Genomic DNA, 25,540 nt, shown 5'->3' with positions numbered 1-25,540 from the left:
GAGTGGGAAAGATGAAGTATCTGTAAATGCTTCCTTTTCAAGTGATACATTATGCTTAAGATTAGTCTCTGGCAGAAAGGTTCCTGAAAGCCTTATTGCACTGACTATATAGATCTAGAGCAAAATTAGGCAAAATGCAGTGCTGGGCCCAGATGTAGTGCCCAAGGCTGTTTTTGCAGTGAAATAAAAAGTGTTGGTCATTACTTTTAAAGCCTACATGGCTTGGGTCCGAGTTACTTAAGGGAACGCCTCTCCCTACACAATCCGTCCTGCACTGTTAGATTATCAGGGAAGAAACTACTGGAATACATGAAAATCAGATTAGTTACAACTTCCCGTAAAGCTTTTACAGCCGCAGCCCCTAAACTATGGAACAACTTGCCAGAAGAGATCCGCCTTATTACTACACTGAAAGCCTTTAAGAAGGCACTTAAGACGGATCTTTTCCGGTGGGCCTATCCATTTGATCTGCTATAATTGATCCTAAAGAACACCCCCACTTCCAACTCAATAGTATGAGAACAGACGACGACTGGCTATTTTAATGATTGGTAGCAGTATTGCTGCCCGTTTATTGTTTGTATTTTTAGATAACATTGTATTTGCATTTTGTATTGTTGAATTTTTTGCTGTAATCCCACCTTGATCCGCAGGGAGAGGCAGGAAATATAAATAAAATTTATTATTATTATTATTATTATTATTATTATTATTATTATTATTATTTAACTCCCCCCCCTCCTGACTCCCCAAGCCACCCCTTTTCTGGCAAAAAACAGAGGGAGCAACATTTAGGAGCTGATCTACAAGGGACATTTTGGGTGCTGTGATATACATGCTCTAAAACTGTTTATAGACATCAAAATAATGAGCGGTTTCACTGGCTAGTAAAAGTGATGTGTATTATTTCTCTGCAGTTGAATCCACAGTCCCAGTCTCTGTTTTAAATAGCTGGACTCAATCCTGGAAAGTATGAAGTAATAACACGGAAAAGCATGCCTCCAGCAGTGTTAATTCTTCTCATCACTGGGAGACAACACCTATCCCACAAAGGAGACAGAAGGCATCACTGCCAGGCTGGATTAGCTCCTGGCACCTCTCCTTTTAGTATTGCCACAAAATAATAAAGGCAATTCAGCACAAAACATTCTAGGTGGGAAGGATGTTCAAATGGCAAGCATCACCTTATATTGAACCTCTTCACAAACGATTCTGACAATTGGGTTTTAGACCAGTATTTCATTTTAATTGCACAGGCACTGGATCATAAATTTTCTCTGTATTATTAAGGTTCTCAGTATTCCACCCCATTACAGTTTTTAAAGTCCCGTGAAGCAAATAGTCTAAGGTTTTAAAATATCATTGAGTAAATGGGGATTTCTGAGAAATATAAGGGATCAGCAATCTGTTATAGCCCTTAACAACAATGTTTACAACTACAGTTCTGATAGCTCAGGGCCAAAACAGACCTGCAGTACCTGTATTTTTCTCACAGCAGCAGTAATAAATGTTTTAGAGGAGGGGGCCTTAGATTAGGAAAATGCCATGTGGGAAGCTGTTAAAAATACAAAAAGAAAACTCTTCCCTGAGCCCCACTGCTCTAATCAAAATCAGTACTCCCAGCTCCAGATCAGGGATCTCCCAGTTCACATCTGTTTTGATAATCTGAAGGTCCCCTCAGCACTGGGAAATGTGTCATATTTAGGGTCAGTTCACACATGCAAACCAGCTGCCTAACTTTCCAGGCGATCATTTTTTATATGGGGCTTATGTAAAGAAACCTCAGTGTGACTTGAACTTTACACGGAGCCAGCGCATAACTGTTTCATGAATCCATTAATGGGATGGCGACAAAAAGTGCACATCAAATTAATGTGGTCTATCTTTATGTGCCGAATTCTTCACACAATTGTATACGTGGGAATGGAGGGGAGCATCTTCTGTGAACCATCCCCTCTTATTGTGGCAAGTAATGATGACAAGGGTAGTACCGTGTAATTATTTACTTATTTATTTATTTATTATGGAATTTATACCCTGCTCTTCAGCCCTAAAGGCTATCAGAGAGGCTTATAATTATTATTTTTAATTATATGGTTCCCTGCCCTCAGGCTTACAATCTAAAAAGACACGACACAAAAGGAGAAGGGAATGGTGGTGAGCAAGATGATCAGGTCCAGCAGTTCTTCTCTCCCTCTGAGGCTTGGACCATGACAGATGGACTGGAGGGAGAGCTCTTCTTCTTGAGAGTAGGCCTGATGGCACTGGGCCTGTCTTTTCACTCCCTCCCAGGCTGGATGGAGTCAGATGCCATGGAGGGAGGGCTCTTCTCCTTAAGGATAGGCTCAATGGCGTGAATCAACCAAGCAAAAATAACTTTTACAGATTGACTGTAGGAAAGATACAGAAGTCCTATAGACAGGAACTGTAGGGACAACTAATTATTTAAGATATAAATAAATAACTAGAGCACTTAATAACAAGAGATAGTATGTTGCCCGACAGCTAAATGACCAAATAATCTAAGGTCCTTTAGGCATTTAAGTCTTTATTATAACTTGTTTGGTATGCCACTGGTATGCCAAAATAGGGGGAGAGGACAGATTTAAAATTCACAGTTAAGTACACCATTTTGAAATGGTCACATTTCCCTACAATATCCATGGTTAAATGTGCCATACAGCACTTTATACATGAGAGGCTAATAGGCAGTATTGGAACCATAAGTGGCAGAGCAATATATGGAGTACGGCTGTTGTTATGTCATAGATCCGGAGCTACTCTTCTCCTTGTATTTCAGTGCTGTGCCGCCACTTGCTTCCTGGTTTACTCCACAGAAACACGTAGTAGCAGGTAGATATTGCATAGGTGTATATTATCACATGCACTAGATTAATGTTATCCAAAGCTATTTTCTTCAAAGCTCTTACCATTTTACAATGGCAGTGCTGTGTTCAAGGAACTGGGTGTGGGATGGGGCATCGCTGCTTTCCATCAATTCCTTTCCTGTACTTTCTCACTGATGCTTCTGTCTTGCTCTGACCATAGAAAATCTATTAAAGAAAAATGGCAACACTCATTCCTTTTGAGCTTTTGAATTGGTAGCACTTGGAGTCATCCATCTGGAAATGCCTGTCATCTAGACTTAACCCCAAAGCACACTTGCTTTTAAAAAGTTTAGTACTACCGTTTTCTACTTCTATTAGACAACTCTAAGGATATCAGCAAAGCTTACAAAGAAATCCTGGTTGAGTATTGCCCAAAGTTGAGTACCGCACAATATATGCCTGCAAACACCAACACATACCACCACACTGTCTGGCCAATTCAAGGCATGGCTTTTTAAAAATGTGTGGCACCTAACAAGATCCAGTGTAGGAGAGATGATGACATTTACAATCAAAAGCAGTGTGCTTTATGACTTGTCATAGCACTGAAATACCACACTATCTGCAAGTTGTGACTGTCATGTGACTGGCTGCAGAAGGAATGGCAATCCTACAATGCACAACTGACCAACAGGATACTAGACCACATCCATCTTTAGAGTCCTACAAACCACAGTACATCTTTCTGAAGAAAGACCGGGAAGAAAGGCACAGCGCAAGATCCTAGAGATTCCCACTACATTCAGTAGTCCTTGATGCTAGGAATATAGTATTGAGGTATGGATACATAGGATTTCAGCCACAGCCGCTTAAAAAAGTGACAGCAACCAAACTTAGTTGGAAAATCCAAAATGTTAGTCTCTTCCCATTTTTCTCCAGACAAGGGAAGCAGGTCAGAAATGCTAACATTTCAGTTCTCAGGAAGGAGAAAAACATATCATTTGATGAATTATGATTTGGGGAATGGCTACAACTGTTTTTTGAAAATGTATATGTTTATACAGGAAACAAAACACTAATACATCAGTTTCATGTTATCCCTCTGTGCTTGTGATGACTTTCACTGGATCTTTTTCTCCTTCTTGTTAATGAATGCCCAAACTTTCAGCTGAATTGAAGGCAAGACATAAAACTGTAAATTATTCCTGGAAATACTACAATAGTTACTCATCACATCCTTCCATCCAGAGGCTGAATGGCCATTTGTCGGGAGTGTTTTGATTGTGTCTTCGTCTATGGCAGGGGTCTCTTCCAACGCTAGGACTCTATGGTTCCCCCATTTTAGCTGTATAGTAATCTATATAAAATGTCCCCCCAAATCATCATAACAATTTCACAATCCATGTCTAATGAAGAAGATAAGAGTCATGCATCTAGAAATCTACAATGAAATTGACACTGTGTAGTGAGCAATGAAAGAAGAATTATTAGCAGGGAAATAGCATCCTTACTTAGAGCAGAATTTAATCACAAATTGTGCATTTAAAAATTAATATTTCAGCCCTAAATCTCAGTTCATAAAAATATAAATGAAATAATGTCTTCATGTGAGCTAGGAAACAAGGAAGAAGCCTTCATTGAACTACAGTTCACCATTACATTCTAACTGGGTAATACAGATAATGGATTCTGAACAGGGCAAGATTATAACCAACTTTAATACTATGGCCCCATACAGACAGGCCAAAATAAAGCTGCTTCGGGTCACTTTGGAGGTATGCTGTTTAAATGATGCGTGTGTCCTAAGAGTCCCGAAGCTGCACCAATGCTGTGCTCAAGTCCTTAGGATTGTAGCGTGGCTTTGGCATGGCTTCCGGTCTCTTAGGATGTATGCATCATTTAAACAACATACCTCCAAAGTGATCCGAAGCAGCTTTATTTTGGCCTGTCTGTATGGGGTCTATGAGTCCATACACTGCCTTACTGGGAGACCACTAGCTCTAAACTAGTCTGGAAGTAATGTGGAATATTAATAACCAAATACTAATGGTTTACTTGTGAACTTATTCTCATGAAGGGAGGTGCAAAGCAGCTGCATACATAGATATGAAGATCATTCATAACTTGCACCTCAACATCCGCATGCAACAGCACCGATTCATTCCTTGTAGGGAGCAGAAAGAAGCCGCTACAAGAAGCTTCCTGCAAGGGGCGTCATAAGTACCACGGCGTGGCATCATGATGCCACTTCTGTGCTGTGTCGTTTGGGGGCTGTGCCACCTGTGTATCATCATGGTGTGCCCCGTGTGGATGGATGCGTACCAAAAAGGTGCACAGGTGGTGTGGTGAGGGCTTGGAGCATGGGGACGCTCAGCCCTCACCCCACGCACAGGCTGAGGCTTTTTGCCAGTCTGTCGAGCCACTAAAATAAATGTTCTAGTTATTTTTAAAGCAATATGAATGTAGCAAGCAGTTGGTCTGTGCTACAAAATGCCCTCTCATTTCTACCAACATAGTTGTCATCTTTGCACCTCAAACAAACATAATTATCACCTTGGCACCTCAAACAATTACATCTGAAGCATGTAATATTACTCTTCCAACATTTAGTGAGGCCATAATAGCATGACTACAACAGTAACTTAAAAGTTACATTGAAAAAGGAATGAAGGTAAGTTATTGTTTAGTCGTGATCGTGATGTAGTTATTCCTTCATTGTTGGAAACATGAATTAATGGCTAGTGATTTCCAAGCCCTTGAAGGTACAAAATAATTAAGTTTGGTCCAAAACACACTGCAGAAATAATCCAGTTTGAGACCACTTTAACTGCCCTGGCTCAGTGCTATGGATTTCTGGGAACTGGAATTTTGTGAGATATTTAGCCTTCCTTGTCACAGAGCTCTAGTGCCACAATAAACTACAATTCCCAGGATTCCCTAGCACTGAGCCTAAATAGTTAAATCAACCTCAAACTAGCTTATTTCTGCAGTGTGTTTTGGACTTTTATTTTATTTAATTTTGCTGCATTCTTATATACATTTCCTGGGACCCCACTGATACTACTCTAGTGGTTAGGTTTTTCATGTAGACATTTACAAGACTTTACAGTTATTTGTACTTCTTCATCAACTTGTGCATGGCAAATTCTAGCATGATTGTTTCTTCTCACAAGCAAATTGATTAAGGCTTTACAGAAGTTTTTGTGCTGGTTGCCTTCCCCTCCTCTCACCTATTAAGAAGTGCCCCCTGTCGCCTTGATCTAAAGATGCCTAAAATATGTGCAAACTAAGGGGCTGGACAGATTGGGGAAAAGGGGCAGCGAAATGCCACCCCTTTCTGCCCCGGATGGAGACCGCAGAAACTGAACGTTGTGGCCTCTGGGAGGCCTAAAAAGAATCTGCTCCTGGTGGGTTTTTTTTAGGCTGTGCACGGGGTGCCATTGGTGCACCCGCATGCCATGATGATGTTCACATAACACGGTGCTGTTTGTGTACTGTGCCACGTGGACATCATCATGGCATGCCCTGCATGGATGGGCACACACCATGATGGCAACCAGGGTGTGTGGTAGGGTTGCTGAGCATGTAAATGCTCAGTCCCCACACACCCCTAGTTTGGACCCAGGCCGGTGCAAAGAGCCCGTCTGTACACACCCTACATCCCACATCAGTACTACTCAAATTGGTGGTTCCTGGACCTGCGCCGGTCTCTGAGCCACTAGCTGCTGGTCCCTGGGCAGGAGAGAAACAATCTACCCAGCGGGCCGAAATATAGTGACAGCCCCTGGTAAAGTGGTAAAAAAAAATAGCTGGCCTCCCTCATCACATAGTCTGAGAAGAACTGCCCTATTTAACAGACCAGTTGTTTAAAACATCACCTTATTCCCACCACAAGTAGAAGCCCAGCATCTTCAAAAAATAACAACAACAACCTCTTTACCCTAAATATAGTACTAAATAGTACTAAAAACATTAGCAATTATTTACCAAATTAATTAAAAATTACAATAAATCTTAAATTCAATATAAGCTTGATTTAAAGAACAGTTAGATCTTCAAAAATTTCTAGCAAAAAGAAGGAGAATGAAAAGAAAAGAATGGTGATGTTTACAGAACATGCCAAATTTGTCCTACAATTGCCAGAAAGAGATTTTATATACTTTAAAATATACATCTTCAGTTTTTAAAATTGGTGTTTCCCACTGTTAGACTTTCAGTAGACAGTATGGTGTTTTCATTAGATTGTCTAAACATTAAATAAGAGATAAGGTTAATCACAAAACCTAATAAAGTATCAAAACACACAAGAGTAAAATAAGAAGAAAAAAAAGGGGATAACGATGCTGGTTAAATGCTGAACAATTCCCTGCCAACCATGTACACATTATACATTTGTTCTCTATTTTACTGCAAGAAAACCAGGCTTTGCACTAAAACTGTTGACATTTTTCAGCAGGAAGGAAGATTCTATGGCTACTCAGTAAACAAAATGTTACAAGGTGGAAAACCTTTTTGACAGTTGAATACTGCCATCTCCTGAGCATCCAACAGCAGTATGGTTCAGCCAGACTTGATACCCTGGTGATATGATAGGCTCCCAACACTCAACTATCATTTCATCAAAGAAGTACATAAATATAATGGTCTATCATCTTATTTGGACATAGTAAAAACTTGGTATGATGAATTCCACTTGTCCAAGTCATGAGGCCATGTTGCATTTGTATTTAAAAATGTGTCATATGGAACAGGCCCTTCTACACAGTGTATTATTATTATTATTATTATTATTATTATTATTATTATTATTATTTTAGAGACAGACAGCTTAAGTGAGTATGGTTTGTTCCTTTGTATTTAAATTTACATTCCAAGTTGCTGGCATGACAATCCTCCTCAACAATTTAATTACAATGAAATAATTCAAATAATGCACCCAGGTTTACAATTATTCAAACAAGAAGAGCATCCTTAAAATTATTATTATTATTATCAACTTTATTTATAAAGCGCTGTAAATCTACATGGCGTTGTACAAAACCAAGTAAAATCAAGAATATAAAAGCCTGCCTATGGTGTACCATCTAAAAGTTAAAGCAACAAATTAAAAACATCATATGAAACAAGTTAAAACATCAATATTGACTATTGAGTCAAGCATCTGAACAACCAGGACACAATCACAGATTCCCTGGGAATGCTTCCCTAAACAAAATGGTCTTTAACTCGGCTTTGAAGCTGGTTAGAGACGTGTTGAGTCATGCTTGTAAGGGGAGGAGGTTCCAGGAGTGAGGAGCGGCCAGCGAGAAGGGACGAATCCGGGACAGGGCAGTGGAAATCCTGGGCTGGGACAGGAGACCTTGGCTACCAGAACGGAGGGAATGAGTAGGGATGTAGAGAGAAAGTAGTTCAGAGAGATAGGGAAGGGCCAGCCCATGCAGGGCTTTAAAGGTGAGCAGGAGAAGCTTGTACCGAATGCGGAAGGGAAAGGGGAGCCAGTGAAGGAATGACAACAGAGGGGAGACATGGTCATACCGGACAGCGAGTGAGATAATACGAGCAGCTGAGTGCTGAACAGAAATCAGTGGGTGGAGGTGAGAGAGAGAAAGCCCTGCCAAGAGAAGGTTGCAGTAGTCAAGTCAAGAGACCTCTAGGGCATGGACCAAAGTCTTTGCAGTAGAAGCAGAGAGATATGGATGGATTTTGGAAATATTATAGAGGAAAAATCTACAGACCTTGGCTGTGGCCTGAATCTGAGGGATAAATGAAAGAGAGGAGTCGAAAATGAAACCAAGACTGCGGGCTTCCTGAACTGGCTGAATAGAAATGTTGTTGACAGAGATAGAAAAGGAATACTGATGGGTGGGCTTAGGAGGGAAGATAAGAAGCTCCCTCTTAGACATGTTTAGCTTCAAGCGCTGATGGTGAGAGACAGCTGTCAGACAAGATGAAACTTGCTGCTCAAGCCCTGGCGAAAGGTCAGGGGTGGAAAGATACAACTGGGTATCATAGGCATACAGATGATAAGAGAAACCGAAAGAGCTGATGAGTTTACCAAGAGACAGTGTGTATAGAGAGAACAAGAGGGGACCCAAAACAGAACCCTGAGGAACTCCAACAGCTAGGGGAACAGAAGACGAAGTCTGGCCAACCGAGACCACTGCAAAAGATCTATCTGACAGGTAAGATTTAAACCAATCGAGAACAGAACCTGAGAAGCCAAGGTCAGAAAGTAATTCAACTAAAAGACAGTGGTCCATAGTGTTGACGGCCGCAGACAGGTCAAGGAGGACAAGGATGGAGTAAAGGCCATTCGCCTTGGCCCGCAGGAGATCATTCGAGATCTTGGTGAGGGCCGTCTCTGTGGAGTGCCGTGGGCGGAAACCACACTGGAAAGGGTCCAAAATGGAGTTGGTTTCAAGAAACTCAAGACAGCGAGAGTAGACGACTCGTTTCAGAACCTTAGAAAGAAAAGGAAGAAGGGAAATCAGACGATAGTTAGACAAGGAAGAAGGGTTGAGAGAAGGTTTTTTCAAAATAGGGGAAACTAAAGCGTGTTTAAAGACCATGGGGAAGGAGCCAGAAGAAAGAGAGAGGTTAAAGATGTAGAGGAGGGAGGGCAAAAAAGAAGGAGCTATGAAGATTAGAAGACGAGAAGGGATTAGGTCAAGAGAACAGGTTGTGGGTTTGGAAGAGTTCAGCAGCGCAGAAAGTTCATCCAGAGAAACGGGAGAAAACGCAGATAATTTGTTAGTAGGAGGAGTCAGAAGAATAGTGGTGGGAACTAAATCAGAAAGAGTCAACTCCGACCGAATGGCAGTGATCTTTGTAATGAAATAATTAGCAAAATCGGAAGGAGAAAGTAATGAAGAAACAGGAGGAACAGAAGGTTTTAGTAGTATGTTGAAACAAGAGAACAAACACTGCGGGCGCCTCTCGTTGGCACAGATCAATAGTTTATAATAATTCTGTTTTGCCATAGCTAAGGTGCATTTTGCCATAGCTAAGACTTGGACAACTGTTCTATAATACAATACCAACATCAAAAAGTTCTACTCTTAGTAGGGGCAGATTTCTAACCACCCAATAGAAGCATATGCTTTTGAGATAGCAACAGAACCACAAGCCGGGTAGGGAAGGGAAGGAAAAGGGCCAGTGCCCCATCCCATCCCGTCCTGTCCCGTCCCGTCCCTGCAAGGCTTGACTCTCAAGGCTAGCAAGGGAGGGAGGGAAAAGGCCCAGTGCCCCTGTGCCATCCCTGTGAGGCTTGACTCTCAAGTCTGGCAGGGAAAGGAGCAAAAGGGCCGGCACACCCGTCCTTGTGCAGCACAGGTTTACTTTAGAGTAAAACCATGAGAAGTAGGGACGGGGGTGCCGTGCCCTCTCCCTCCCTGCCCCGTGCAGCTTTACTAAAGCCATGCGGGGCAGGGAAGGAGGAACCTTTTTTGGCTCCACCCCAAGCCCTATCCCCAAAGCCCCCCTCCATACTCAATGTGGGACGCCACTGCCATAGATGTACTTGAATTATATACACTTATGGATAGAGTAATAATCTTATAGAAGACATTCCCTCATGGTTCCCTGGTGGCGCAGTGATTAAATGCCTATACTGCAGCCACTCACTCACAAATCGTAAGGTTGCAAGTTAAATACCAGCAAAGGGCTCAAGCTCGACTCAGGCTTGCATCCTTCCAAGGTCTCTAAAATGAACACCCAGATTGTTGGGGGCAATTAGCTTACACTTTGTAAACTGTTTAGGGAGTGCTTAAGTGCAGTGATAAGTGGTATAGAAATGTACTTGCAATTTCTATTGTTCATGGGTAAGAAACAAAGGAAGCACAAAGGAAACAGTATTTGCCTTTTGCAGTTTTGCTAAGCATTTGTATGAAAAATAATATATTTTAGCACCCACTGTCTAATCAATTAATGGCACCTTTGTACTTTATTAAAGTTTTTAAAATCACTCTAGCTGATCATCCACTGCAAGCCTAGGCAGGCTACAGACTCTTTTAATAAAAAAAAAAAATCAGGTGGTATTACAGAGCCGATTTGGCCTATCAACTCTATTAATGTGTTTTGCAGAGGGTTGTCAACTTTTATTTCTATTTAAAAAAAACTTGCAAAAATACAGTTCACAAGAGAAGTCAGTGAAACACAAGATATTCCTCAGATGAGCAGAGATTTGGAGCAGCAAGGAATGACATCAACTGCAACATGTAACGATAGGACTGACATCATTGCTTTTAAAAAGTAATGTCGTGACTGCTAATGTCATTAAAGTTTAGTGTACCCACAGAACTTTATTTTATTTTTATTTATTCATTGGATTAATACCTCACTCTTCTCCTACAACAGGATCAACTTCCATCTTGGGAGAAATGGTATTTACTTATTACTCATAAAATGCAACTTTTGAGTGATAATTTTGGGGGATTTTGGTCATTTCCATTTTTAAATGCTGTTGTGATCCTACAGTAGACCTATCTTGGGGGGCCTGGGGGGGATCCTCAGAGGGGATTTGCCATTGTCTTCCTCTGAGATTGAGAAAGTGTGACTTATCCATGGGGGAGTTTCCATGGAAAAGTGGAGATTTATACCCAGGTCTAAATCTGTCTCATTTTGAAGTGTACTTTAACAAAGAAAAGGACAGCAATTAGCAAATAGTACAATAGCAATGATTAACTTAACAAGTGATTTTCCTACTAACAAGCAATAATGATTACCTTTTTTAAAGTAACAAATAGCTAATTCTAAAAAACAACACTCTGTGCTCTGTAAAGAAGAAGGGGAAATCATTGTCTGTAACAAAGCCCAATGTGCATGGTAGGGCCTGAACAGGTAGGCCAAAATAAAGCTGCTTCAGGTCACTTTGGAGGTATGCTGTTTAAATGACACACACATCTAGAGGCCAGAAGTTGCTCCAAAGCTGCACTTCAGTCCTTAGGACTGGAGCATGGCTTTGGTGTAGCTTCTGGTCTCTTAGGACACATGTGTCATTTAGACAGCACACTTCCAAAGTGGCCTGAAGCAGCTTTATTTTAGCCTGTCTGTTTGGGCCCGTAGAAAGGAATGGCCATTTTGCTTTGTTATCACATTAGTTCAGTGCTGCCCTTGGCTAGCACTGTGTCTACTCTGTATTTATAACATTTTGATATTTGGCTATCATGGTTCTATCCTATGGAATCCTAGGACGTGTAGTTTGGTGAGATACTTAGGATTCTCTGCTAGAGAGCTCTAGCATACTCCCCTGAAATACAGCACTAAGAATTCCAAGTACATCAACAAACAACCAGTCCTAGGATTTTATATGAAGTAGCCAGAGCAGCTAAAATATCAAACTGCTACAACTGTGTAGCATAGGTCCACTCTGAATGTTAAGAACCAGAGATCCTTTCACACTAAGGGATTGTAGCACTATGATTCCACTTTAACTAGCTTAGGGCCAGAACAGGCAGGTTAAATTAAAGTGCTTTGGGTCACTTTGAAGGTATGCTCTTTAAATGCTGCATGTGTTCTAAGAGTCCAGAAGCTGCGCCAAAGCCACAATCCAGTCCTTAGAACTAGAGCGCAGCTTTGGTGCATCTTCTTGACTCTTAAAATGTATGTGTCATTTAAACAGCATACCTCCAAAGTGACCTGAAGCAGCTTTATTTTGGCCTGGCACTTGCCATTTCTGGAGCCGGTATTTAGAATTGTCAGCCAGAGAGTTCTAGTGCCTCACCAAACTGCATACCCCAGGATTCCAGAGGATATGGTCATGGCAATTAAAATATATCTATTATGCCACAACCGTGTAGTGTGAAAGCACTCAGATCTACTCTTCTTTATTCTATTCCATATATGAACACCTTCAAATGTTACAAAATATACACATGCTTCTATGTTGCTTCTAGCGTAAAGTCCAAAATCACAGTCACCTATCCATTCTTGTCATTGTTTAGAGCACATAGATCTTTCAGTGAGTGAGATCCAAGAGAATCAGTCATGATGCTCTAATGGGGAAAGTAGAAATATGAACAGTCCATATCTTCTTGCTCTACATAGTAGTCACACATGAACTACTACTGTCATAAACAACAAAGGGTATGGCAGATGTCCTGTTAGCATACATTTGTGTTGATATTATTAACATAATTTTAATACTTTGGGTATAAGGAGTATTTCAAGAGGACCTGCTATTTGAATCTGTCAAACCTACTGCTGGAGATCCATAGCATCCAAATATAGTTGCTCAACAACTTCCAACAGAAAGCTCTCCTGAAGTTTCATCATTATTTTCAGCATGTGTAAAAGTAACACTATATGGCGAGGGAATATTTTATTCTTGTTTGGGTGATCTAATTCTATGAATTTAAGCAAAATCCTTTAAATACTAGAGAAGAGATCAAAAAGAAAGTTTAAGGGAGAAAACAGGCACATGGTTTTCATTTTTGTTTTTCCAGAATCTGCTATGAAATTTACTTTAGTGCTTCAGGCAATACTGATGGATTAAACAAAAACTATACAAACCTTAGTGTATAGTTTATAAAGAGTGCTCAGTCTATAAAATGTTCTCATAACACCTTTTTCCATAATGAAGTTTAACTAAATTCTGTCAGCAAGGGAAGTCATTCACATGTTTTAAGATGTGTCTTGCTTTTATAAATCCAGAAGCCTTTCCTCATATTGTTCCATTCAGCTTTCATTGAATACGGTCAAGGAACTGGCTGATAAAGAAAACAGTTCACCTTCCAAAGTCTTTATGGCTCCCAGCCATAGACTTTTAGAAATGTATAGTAAAATAATTATTTACATCAACTTGTCATATTCATCCTAACTTTGCACCTATTACTCTCAGTTTGTAATTAATACTGTACACCATTGACTGTCTGTGGATATCCTCATAATAGTATTTACCTCATGTCAGGTTTACGTGGTTTGCTAAACTACTGTGTGTATAAATGACCACTTTCCTCATTTAACAGTACTGTAAAAAATACTGAAGCATTTCATGATCTCAGGAGTATTAAAATGTATTAGGCAGTATTTTCTAGCTGTTCTTTAGCTGTGGCTCAAGATATGGAACAAAGCCTTTATAGATGTGGTCCTGCTCAATGGTTCTTCAAACCTCTCTTATTGATTTATTGATTGCAAAGATTGCAAATGCCACTGCCCTTGTGTACAGAGAGAAAGAAGAAAGTTCTGCTATTATAAAACCTACTGAATATGACCCCACATATCTCTCCTGTCTCATACTGTCTCAGAGTGCAGGGCAATATGCAGTTGTGTCCTCCTGCCCTATCCATGGTAAGGGTTCTTCTTGCTTGTAGTAGTGGCAGTCAATCTTTATGACTTGTGCAACCTAACCACTGCCAGTATGCCCTTACTCTGCCATTATGAACTAGCATCCATATTTAAATTTAGGATAGTCATATGAAAAAGAGGGCAGGGCTCCTATACCTTTAATAGTTGCAGGGAAGAGGGAATTTCAGCAGGTATACCTTGTCATACCTTGTGTTAAAGGTACAAAACCCATGTTCTCTCTCTTCTTCTTTTTTCCCATGTGGCTATCTCCTTAAAAAAAAAAAACCTTTGCAACTTAATCATCTTTGTGGGGCATAGTATGCTACTACTTCCCTAAACCATACCATGTATTATAATTATTATGTATAGAGGTTGTGTTCTGAAGTACCACATTCGTTCTCACTGATAGATACACATAGGCACCTCTAATTTTGAAGAACAAAATAGATAGAAACTCTTTTGTAAAGGAATGGTTCACATCAACTTTAGTTATTACTAGAAGTTGGAGGGAGGGATAAAGGGTTTATTGGGTTTATTGGATATTTTATTATATTCTGCTGTATTATTCTTATTGGAAGCCACCTCAATCCATCCAGAGAGATATATTAGCGTGTCCAAAGGAGGGCGACTCAAATGGTGAAGGGTCTGGAAACCAGCCTATGAGGAACGCCTTAGGGAGCTGGTATGTTTAGCCCGAGAAAAGAAGGTAAGAGGTGATATGATAGCCCTGTTAAATATTTGAAGGGATGTCATATTGAGGAGGGAGCAAGCTTGTTTTCTGCTGTCCAGAGACTAGGACCGAGCAATGGATGCAAGCTGCAGGAAAAGAGATCCACCTCAACATAGGAGGAACTTCCTGACAGTAAGGGCTGTTCGACAGTGGAACACACTCCCTCGGAGAGTGGGAGTCTCCTCCTTAGGTCTTAAACGGAGACTGGATGGCCATCTGTCAGGGATGCTTTGATCTGGATTTCCTGCATGGCAGGGGTTTGGACTGGATGGCCTTGCGGTCTCTTCCAACTCTATGATTCTATGAGTAGTAGTAGTAGCAGTAGTGGTGCTGGTGGAATGCACATCTAAAAGATTGCTTGCAATATCCTTTTCACACAAATATTTTCTAGTCTGTTTTAGTCCCAGCAGTACCATTCATGCAAGGAATATCTACAGTATTCAAATATAATTTACAAGAGAACACTGGCACCTTCTCAGGTGCCCCAAGCAATTTAATTATCAGAATAAGATCAAGTAACACTGCAGATCCAAGGGGACTTATATCCCATGTAATTGATAGAAAACAAGAAGAAACAACTGTGATTAGCAGGGGAAAGTGGTCTGAATTTGTTGTTGTGTAAAGAAACAAATGCTACACCCTGACAACTTTGGACCAATTCTTCACAAAGCCTATTAACACATTTATTGGTTTGAGTGGTAATGGATTTGGCTCTAAATCACTATGAAAAGGCGTAGACCACTGAAATCAAAGGATGGATGTCTGCAATAAAAGCTACTCTATATTTTAAAAGCCTATATTTAGACTCCAAATAATTAGCCAATTTTCAAGCACTCTTAAGTGCTTAGCAACTTGAATAAAGTGGATGGATTTCCCCCCTGAAACTATTTCATTATTTGTTAAGTGTCAAAACTGTACCACAAGGGTTTTTCTTTCGCAGTTCTTCTTCATCAGCATATTATCCACTTAAAAAGGGTTTGGCCTTTTTGATATTTCCCATATATGTTTGGACAGTTCTCCTGAACATGCCTCATGTGTGTGATGATTGTGTAGACAAGCTGTGGTCGCTGCAGATAAGGGTAACCTGAAGGTAAAGCGAATTTTCTGGTCAGTGTAACATACCCTTTGTTGCAACCTTCTGTTTCTCAACCTCTGGCTCTATCCTTAGGGCCTTCATGGTCATAGCCTGGCACTTCAGAGCTAATCATGCACTTTCTAGCATAAGACCAGGCCCATTCTCTTGACCTTTCTCAGCTTCTTTCCATTTCCTTCTCAAACACTTTTTACCATCTGTTCTTTTCATTGTCTCATAAGTGTATTCATTGGCCCTATATATACCTTCCATCAAGTTCCCAGTTTTTAACCATTTCTAACTTTTTTATTAACATGTGGCTCTGTCTTTCTACAGTTCTTTTAGAACTGACACTGGTTTTCCTTTGACATCTTGCTGTGTTTTTGGACCCCACTGGCACTCTCAGCTCACATTTCATAGCATATGTAGACTGGCTCTCGTTACTGAAATAATGGGATTTTCTGGATGACTAACATTTATTAAAGAGCTAGGTGTAACTTGTTTTTCAACAAATTAATTTGTTACTAGTCACTTTACAGTAATTAGCTGGAATGTAATTACAGGGCCCTCCCCCTTACACGAGGAGATTCATTCCGGGAAACGGATATGGGGAAATCAGTATATGTTTTGTGCCCCATTGAAAACAAGGGGGGCGGATGCTCAGATCAGGGTGGCGCACACACCATTACTTTCATTGCAGTGCGGCTTATGCGTAAGCTGGAAGCCACATATGTGTGCCCACGTATGGCGCGAGCACAATGTACTATGTGTTAACGGTCATAGCTATAACTCACTGTTTTTCAGTGAAAGAGGTTGTTACTCATTAACTGGGGTGTATGTGGCTGATCAATCCAAAAAATTGGGGGGGGGGGAGAGAGAGGTTGGAAGGATCATGATAACTGTCTCTGACTGCACCCAAGAAGATTTGTAACAGTTGTTTTTGCTGTTGTTTGCCCTGATCAGCACAGATTCGGGGGGAGTGTTTTTAGCCTTTGTGTAGACTTGGCCTAATAATTCAAATGTCAAAAGTAGCTGCTTGCATTGTTATATAGAAACTAAATAGTTGGTAGTAAGATGCTTCCATCAACAATAAAAACGAAGTATGGCAAATTGTGGATAGTAGCTGGACTCCATTCAGGGGTTTCAGTTTTTTCAAAACATTTTCCAAAGACAGCTCTACAGAAAATACAGCACAAATGATCCAATCTGGATGTTACCCACAGCAGCATTACACTGGCAAGCTCCTTTATGATTCTCAGCACTCACATTATTTCCCTAAATCACAAAACTACTTGGTTTGTTGTATCATCAATGGGGTTAGATTATAAAATTTCTTCACATAGGACTGAAATGTTATATGTATCTGAGGAACCCTTGTTAGTACCACAAACTTCAGTGCAAATACGGTCCCTTCAGGACACTATCAAAGTTTCCTCACTGTCACTTCTACTTTGCCTTCTCTGCACAAAACCCCAAAACATATTTAAGGCTTCTGACAGAGGTTTCTGTTTCTTGGTTGCAGTGCCTAAATACCTTGGAGTCATGAGAATAACAAGCCACTCTGATGTCCTTTCCTGGACCCATTGAAAGCAAACAATATGAGAACATATGAAATAAGTATGAATGAAATACGTATACACACAATACCACACTGCAGGTTTTTGTAAAGAACACATAAGGACTTATTTACAATGGTACCTTCTTTCTATTTAGCTATGTAAAAGGAAATCTGTTGCAGAACTCATCTTAGACCTTAAAACTCAATACTGGCCCTCATATCTTTCTCTTCATTCCTTGAATTATTCAGTAACATTGAGATGTAATCCACACAAAAACCACATTAGTGCTGGCATGCCAGTCTCCTCCCACCCAGCTGTAATAGACAGCCCCAGCTCTAAAACCATGTCAGATGGCATTTTCAAAATAATTGTGTCAGAAAGACCTGTTCAATTAATTATCCCTCTTACATTCCAAGTTCTTTTTTGCTAATTGATAATTACATGCTCATTTTCTATACAAAGCTTGAGGCAAAGTGGATATTTTTAGAATTTGTATAATTCTCTTTGCTCATAAGTTAAATGTGGGATTTTTTTTTCTTTTTCCATTTCAGAAAAGCAGTTCTCGCAACAACCACCATTTCTCTTTCTGTAATATTTTTGAACAAATCCCAATGAGTGGTTTTATGGAAAGTATGTTGTCATCACAGAAAGTTGGAAACAGTATGCTTATGGCCAAAGCTATGTTTCTGTCCAATTAATAAATATATTCGATAAATATGTGAGGGCCACAAACCATGTTGTTTGCACTTGGGTTGCTTATAGCTAGAAACTAACTACTATCTTGTGCGTGGGATGACAATGACTTTTTAAGATACCGAAACAAACAAACAAACAAATAAAACTGTAGTATAAGGCTTTCATGGTGGCACCACGTGTTTTTGTTTTTTTTGGGGGGGGGAGGTTTCAGGCTAATGGCCATGCTCTAGAAGATGCCACATGCTTCTGAAGAGGCCAGCCAAAGATGCGGGGTGAAACATCAGGAATAAACCTTTCTAGAACATGGCCACATAGCCCAAAAAAACAACCACAAAAAACTATAAACAAGCAGCCCTAGCAGCCATTGTTACCTGATGGATACCAGCCATGACCCGTGTGCACATACTGGTTACCACCGGGATACGTAATGACGCCATTACGAATTTCCGAGATACGAAAAAATTAATAGGAAAAAACTGTTCCGGATATGAAGGTTTTTTTGGGTTACGAAAAATTTTTTGGTCTTTTGGTTTTTTTTTCGGTTCGGCGCTTTTTTTCCGCAACGAAAGCGCGGCTTTCCAGCAGCGTAGCGGACTAATGGCTTTTTGCGGGAGCGAAATCTTTTGGGTTAACGAACGGCGCCGTGGAACGATTAAATTCGGAACCGCGGGGTACAACGGTCTTTCGTAAGAAAGTGCCAGCTCCAACCTTTGCAATCACAAGGTAGGACTGGGAGAGACCACAATCTGAAATCCAAAGAGCTCCTGCCATTAGTGATCAATGGTCTGAAATGGCATAAAATAGTTCCATATGTTCCCACAGATAAGAAATATTAACTGTGGGAAATTTCTGGTGTAAAACAGTGCAAAGCTGTTGGCTGAAGCTAGATTCAGGATATGTACAGATCATCATGCTCATCATACACTGTTGGCTCACATCATTAGTCTCCCAGCTAGGGATGTGCTCTAAAATTCAGAGTTTAGAAGAACATGTTACATTGAAATTGGTATCCTGAAATGGGGAGGATGACAGAAGTTTCTGTCCAGATGAATCACTTGGAGGTGGCCAGGAAGCTTAAAACCAGTGTTGCATAATTAGTCAATCACCCATCAGCCTTTATCTCCTATAAGAATTACCTTGTTTGATGTTGGTTGTATGTATTCAGGACATCCTTGGCCAGTATTTTGTAATTTCTCAGAATACACTGGTGAACTGGACATTGCAAAGTGTCACTGGGATTCCTTATGATCCCTTCTATAGTGTTGCAGAAACAGCTACCAAACCCCAGCAAGAACATCAAAGGCCTTTGCTGGATGGTGGACTTTTTCCTGGCCCTCACCCATTTTTGAGCATGCTTTTTTGCTGCCAGTTAGTTGCAAGTTTTGTGATTTTTAACCATTTTTTAACTTCAGGGCTTATGAGGGAGGAAATCGTTCATGCAAAAAAGCAAAGAAAAGCTATGTTTTGTACAAAGCCAAACATTTTTTGCAGCAAGAATATTTTGTGAAAAATTACACTGATTTCTGCACTTATGTTGAGTCTTGCACAAAGAAAATCGCACAAAAGTTCATTTGGCAAATACAATTTTCACAAAAAGTTATAAAATATAATGTATCTTATGGCAGTTGTCTGTTTTCTCAACCAGGAATCTGGATTTATTAAGATACCCTTTTTCATTAAGGATGAGAAAATTTGAAAATCTCTTTTATATCCCCAATCCTGCAAGATTTTATTTTATTTTATTTTTGCTTTTGTGAGAACATTTTTTTAAAAATGTTATATATTTTGGGAGGAAATGTTCAATATATGGAGGGGATGTGCAAATTCTTTATTTAAGATACAGTGGTCTTAATCCTAGATCCCCTCAGCATAGCGTAAATATTAGCATGTGGGCCTAGGAAAAGGAACACAAACCTCACAGCAACCTCAAAAAGGACATTTGCATGTATAAGGGAAACTACAGGTATGGATGTACCTAACAGAATTCTGTACAGTAGCTGTTGTTTTAAAACCAGAAGCACAGGGTGCGTTGCTTGTGTCTTTTTGATGCATCGTCCAGTTCTTCTGTGCTTGCTTGGCAAAGGGAAAAGGTAATAATTTTTCTTCAGAAGCACTTATTTTGTGCACATTATAGATGACTGAATGCAAAGCTAGGGACTTTTTGGTCTGTTTCTCATATTGGAAACAAGAACACCCACAGAAGCCATTTCTCAGCCTCCTATCTTGGCAAGCGAAGACAGCCTCTCTCGTTGAGAACGAGAAACTGTGCAAATATTCTACACATCCCTAAGTCAAAATGGGGCAGATATAATGCAGCTTATTTCTGGACTGATCTACTCCAGACATTTGTTTCCTTTATGGTAGTTACTTCTTAGTTTTTTGTCTTCTTATAACTCATTTTATAGGAAATGTTTAAAAAGTACAATTTTCTCCTTTCGTAATTTGATTCTATAAAACACTGCAATAAAGTAAGTAAACAATTGAAAGTGGGCACAATGACCTTGTAGTCTGTTCCAACTATATGATTCTAGGACAAACTGACCTGTAATTTTATTTATAATAAAATCTAATAAAGTACAAGAGTCTGGAAGTATTCTAGGAACACAAAGACAGTTGACCATGTTTACCATGAATACATACAAACACTACTTGTTTCTAAGATAATTAAAGTTTTTGGATTAGATTAATTGTCTTATTTGCATTGCTTGTGCCCTTATTTTAAAGGTCATCTCTTAAAGTGGGGAATACCTTCTTCTGTGCAAATATTTTGGCTTTAATTTGCAAAGATTGTCTACACATTCAGAAAAAGGACCAGAAGGTACATGGAATAGTTGGGTAGGTCCTAGGGCTTCCAAATCACTTCTGAAGGGTGACAACCTGCAGGCAACAATTTGACCATTCCTTCAATAAAAGATGTCCATCTTCTTTCAAGACCTTTCCTATAACTTTTTAACTACAATTCTCAGAGTCCCCTGTCAGCATGGATATGCTGGAAAGGGAATTCTTGGAGTACCTTTTCCAACCCCTCATAGAGCTATACTGTCAGTCCTGCTCCAGACTTGAAATCCAGATTGAGCATGGACATATAAGGATGAGAGGCCTATGCATGTGGATCTCTGCATGTTTTGGCTTCTGTGGAAGCAGAAACCATATTGTCCTGGGTTCTAGTAGATTCTATATAGAGTTATATTATGAATAGGATTCAGGATTACCATGTTCAGTACGTGAGCCAGAGTGGGTAGGATGAAGATAGCCATATAGCATTGGGTCAAGACCACCACTAAAGCTGTGCTGCGCTTTTCAAAGCACAGAGTGCCCTCAAAGCAGGGTCTAACCCACAGAATCACAGTCACCTTGAGTTCTATTTTCTCTTTATGATTTCTGGGGAATGTGTGATCCTACAGATATCGTCCCACTGCAAGTCCAATGATTCCATACCATTCAGTATCTACATAGGGATGATGAGAATTGCTTTCCAGAAACCACCAGAATACCACAAATTCCCCACCCCTGCTTTAGAGACATACACTTTCCCACCTGTTCTAAGTGGATTCCTATTATGCTCTTTTGGGGTTTTCATAGGAATGAAAGGAGAAATACTCTAAAGGATAATACTTTGACTTAATAAAAAGTTTATTTGCCCAAGGATGTAAAAAAAAAAAAAAATCCGTATTTTTGGATGGACCAGTTTTGCTTCCAAAACACCCATGTTTGCTATCAACATTACATAAATGGCATTGTGAATGCCCTTTACATGTGCATTGCACTGATTTAATCACCTAATAGGAGGTCCATGACTTAGGCCCAGTACAGATTGGCACAAAGCGCCAGCCTGGGGCCAATTTTAGGGCTCAGGAGTCAGAGCGTCCGCACACTCCTGAGCCCTACCACACCATAACGGCTCACCCTCATCCACATGGGGGCCGCCATGATGACATACATGCAACACAGCATCCAAATGGCACTGCGTGGACATCAGCAGCATGTGTGAGGGCACCGATGGCACCCCATGCATGCCCTAAGAAGTACCCGCCAATAGCAGGTTCTTTTTAGAGCTCCCAGAGGCCACACAGTTTGGTTGCTGCGGCCTCCGTCCCAATCTGTATCCCCCCTATATCACCCAATAAGAGACCTGGAGGAGAGCTGCAATTTTAAGCAGAGTAAGAATCCGGGGGCAGGGGCATCTCATCCTACTCTTCCCCTGCCCCCAGCTATTAGCTGTGCTCTGGAAAAATACAGATATCTACATATGTAGGGAAACAGTGAGCAACTGTAGACTTCCAGATGTTTTGGACTGCAGTCTGCCCACCCCTCCTATAAACTACTGCTTGATCAAGATTGAAATGCACAACATACACATACACCCTGTGGCTGCTTAATGAGTCACACGTCACCCCAGAAATCACTTAGTTCAGTAGGAATGCTTCCAGATAAGTGGAGACAAGGATTGTAGCCTTCAAGTTTCTTGCGGAGTTTTTTTAAGTTGGGAGAATTTTGGATCTAAGCTTAATTAAAGCTGGAAACAAGTTTCCATGAATAAACGCAGACACACAAACAAGAAGGAAAAAAGAAGAAAGCAATTCAACTGGCACTAAGCAAATTATGCAAGGTTTACAGAGGAATATTAGTCCAAGTCCTCAACACTACCTTTAATCCACTCCCTCTCCTCTACGGCATCACAATCATCAAAAAACAAACAACTCTCTAAGGCACTTGAGCAATGGAGCTGAACATATGGGCCTGCGCTGTCTTACAGTTATGTGCACACAAAATGCTTGTGCTGTTGCAGGGCAGGGCCTTAATTGCTTCTCATTTTAGCTGCTGCCCAGCATGGAGTTACTGGAAACAGTAATGAAGTGATGATTCTATAGACTTCCCTGTGCTAGAGGTTTTCCAGCCCTGGACAGGTAACTGCAATATCCATCACATCAGGACAATTACTTTTCAGAACGGAAGGAACTTTCTCCCTCCTGCTTTTCCCTTACCCTTCCTAGCTTAGTTTGCATGTTACAATCCAGAAAATTTTCAGATAATATGCTGACTGTGATTCTCAGCATAACTGGTGCTACAGGAAATTGAACTGCAAGACAGCAAAGTATTTTTTTTTTAAAGAAAACTATTTGCAAAGCTCGGTCTGGGAAACAGATCATGGAAAATGTTATGAATAAACTTTTAGTTCTTTATGTTTTGAGTGGGGAGATGGTACTCTGGTCCCCAAAGAATAAGCTTTCAGAAACAGTCCTCAAGGCATGTTTAAAAATTAAGGTTTAAATGTAATATCTACACACATCCCTCGCAAATAGGGAGTGAAGGAGGGGGTGTAGAGTGAGGTGCACACAGCACATGCAAAGATGGAAACGAAAAAGACTGAACAGGAAAGAATAGCTTAAATATCCACTGAAAATCACCAGGATATACCACAATTTCACGCCTGCAACATTTTCAAATCAAATTGAATTTTCATTTTCAATTAACAGAGATTGCATTTGCCAGAACAATACATTATAGTTATTGTTTATTATATTGGTTATTGAGCACATAACAAGTCACTTGTAGTGAATTCCTTTTTCAACAAGAAGCGTATAACTACATATCATTGCAGTTATAAATTAATGGTGGATAAGTCAAAGCTTGACAATAGCTAGTTACATACCTATAAGAAGTAATGAATTCATTTTCCTGTAATGAAGGTAGAATTCAGTTACATTGTGGTTGTAACTCAGTAAGGCATAACTGATAAGTGGTAACATTATTTTTAAAGTCAATAGCTTACCATCACTAAATTACAGAGGAAGAATATCACATGCTTCAAGCACTGTTTCATGCTGTGTCTTGTGCCAGTGCATTCATTTAAAAAAAAAAACAACAAATACCTATTTTAATTAGTTCTGAGAAGCAGGGGAATTTTTTTTTTGTTCAAAGTTAACTATAATGGGTCCTAGAACCATAACTACAAATATGTATTTTTCCAAACTGATTCTCCAAGCTCTGGGACAACTGCACTCCATGCATTGTTACTGTAACATTTAGAATTGCAAGACTATGTCCTCACTAAATTATGGAGGAAGAATATCACATGCTTCAAATGCTGGCTGGTACTGTGCTTCATACTTTGTTGAACATGATGAGATGACACTGAGGTATGAGCCTTCGTGGTGCAGTGGTTAAATGCCTGTACTGCAGCCACTCACTCACAAGCCACAAGGTTGTGAGTTCAGTACCAGCCAGGAGCTCTGGGTTAATTCAGCCTGACATCCTCCAGAGGTTGCTAAAATGAGTACCCAGCTTGTTGGGGGCAATTAGCTTGCACATTGTAAACGGCTTAAGTAGTACTTAAGTGCACTGATGAGCAGTATAGAAATGTACTTGCTATTGCTATTGAGGTGAATGGAAGGAGGGTGTGTTTTGTAGCACAGGCTAATAGTTTGAAGCACTGAAGTTCTTAAAAGTAAGTAAAGTAACAATTTTAATTACTTCTTTTAAAAAAACCAAATAAGTAAACCATTGCTTTTTCAAAATTGTAATTGCAATAGTAACAAACTATCATTATCAATGAAAACATAGGGCCAGAACAGACAGACCAAAATAAAGCAGCTTCGGTTCACTTTGGAGGTATGCTGTTTAACTGATGCATGCGTCCTAAGAGACTGGAAGCCACGCCAAAGCCACGCTCCAGTCCTAAGGACTGGAGCACAGCTTTGGTCCAGCTTCTGGCCTCTTGAGATGCATGTGTCATTTAAGCAGCATACCTCCAATGTAACCCGAAGCAGCTTTATTTTGGCCTGTCTGTTTGGGCCGCTAGCCAAATACTTTTTAAAATTATTTTGTATGTTCATTTCTATCCTCCCTTATCCACCTGCAGGTCCCCCGCCCCCCAGAATTCAGGAGCAGATCATAATATGATATAATTGTATAATTAACAAATAAACATTTTTTAAAAAAAAAAGCACAAAATGTTGGTTCATGTGACTGTTTCCACTAAAGAAAATCATTCCCAACTTGTAAATCTGGTGCACATATGGCATTAATGAAGCTCAAACCAGGGGGTACTTACATGCTTCCACCACAGGATGCTGGACAAAATGCTGCTACAATTGCAGATATCATGTTTGGAAATATCCATGTTCACACTACAGTACTTATTTGTTGTATAATTGGAAGCACACAAACCTCCAAGCAGAAGTTAAATATGTGGTTTTTTTCCCCCCTTGAAGCCTTTTCCTGAAGCCATTTGCAGTCATCTTTAGACTGAATTTACTGTCAATACTGTAAAATGTATTTAGATGTAATGATGAAAAAAGGTGGCAGCTGTAATTAAAGGATTTTGGTGTGAGAACAGCTGGACTGGGTTCAATTTGACTCACTTCATTGT

The 25,540-nt window shown here is 40.1% G+C and overlaps 1 protein-coding gene across 4 annotated transcripts in view; it reads right to left on the bottom strand.

The window, feature by feature from the left end:
* The window catches only part of SUGCT (succinyl-CoA:glutarate-CoA transferase), a 372,291-nt gene that overhangs the window by 69,117 nt on the left and 277,634 nt on the right, over positions 1-25,540 (bottom strand). Inside the window, exon 13 of one of the 4 annotated variants that reach the window (XM_042476872.1) lies at positions 23,822-23,847. The exons of the other annotated variants lie outside the window; for them this stretch is intronic. Coding sequence (XP_042332806.1) covers positions 23,822-23,847 — 26 coding nt within the window. The remainder of the gene's footprint in view (positions 1-23,821; positions 23,848-25,540) is intronic. 4 annotated transcript variants of the gene reach the window in all.

This window comes from Sceloporus undulatus, chromosome 6 (assembly GCF_019175285.1).
Source record: "Sceloporus undulatus isolate JIND9_A2432 ecotype Alabama chromosome 6, SceUnd_v1.1, whole genome shotgun sequence".
Lineage (NCBI taxonomy): Eukaryota > Metazoa > Chordata > Lepidosauria > Squamata > Phrynosomatidae > Sceloporus > Sceloporus undulatus.
This window is presented reverse-complemented; position numbering and strand designations above follow the sequence as displayed.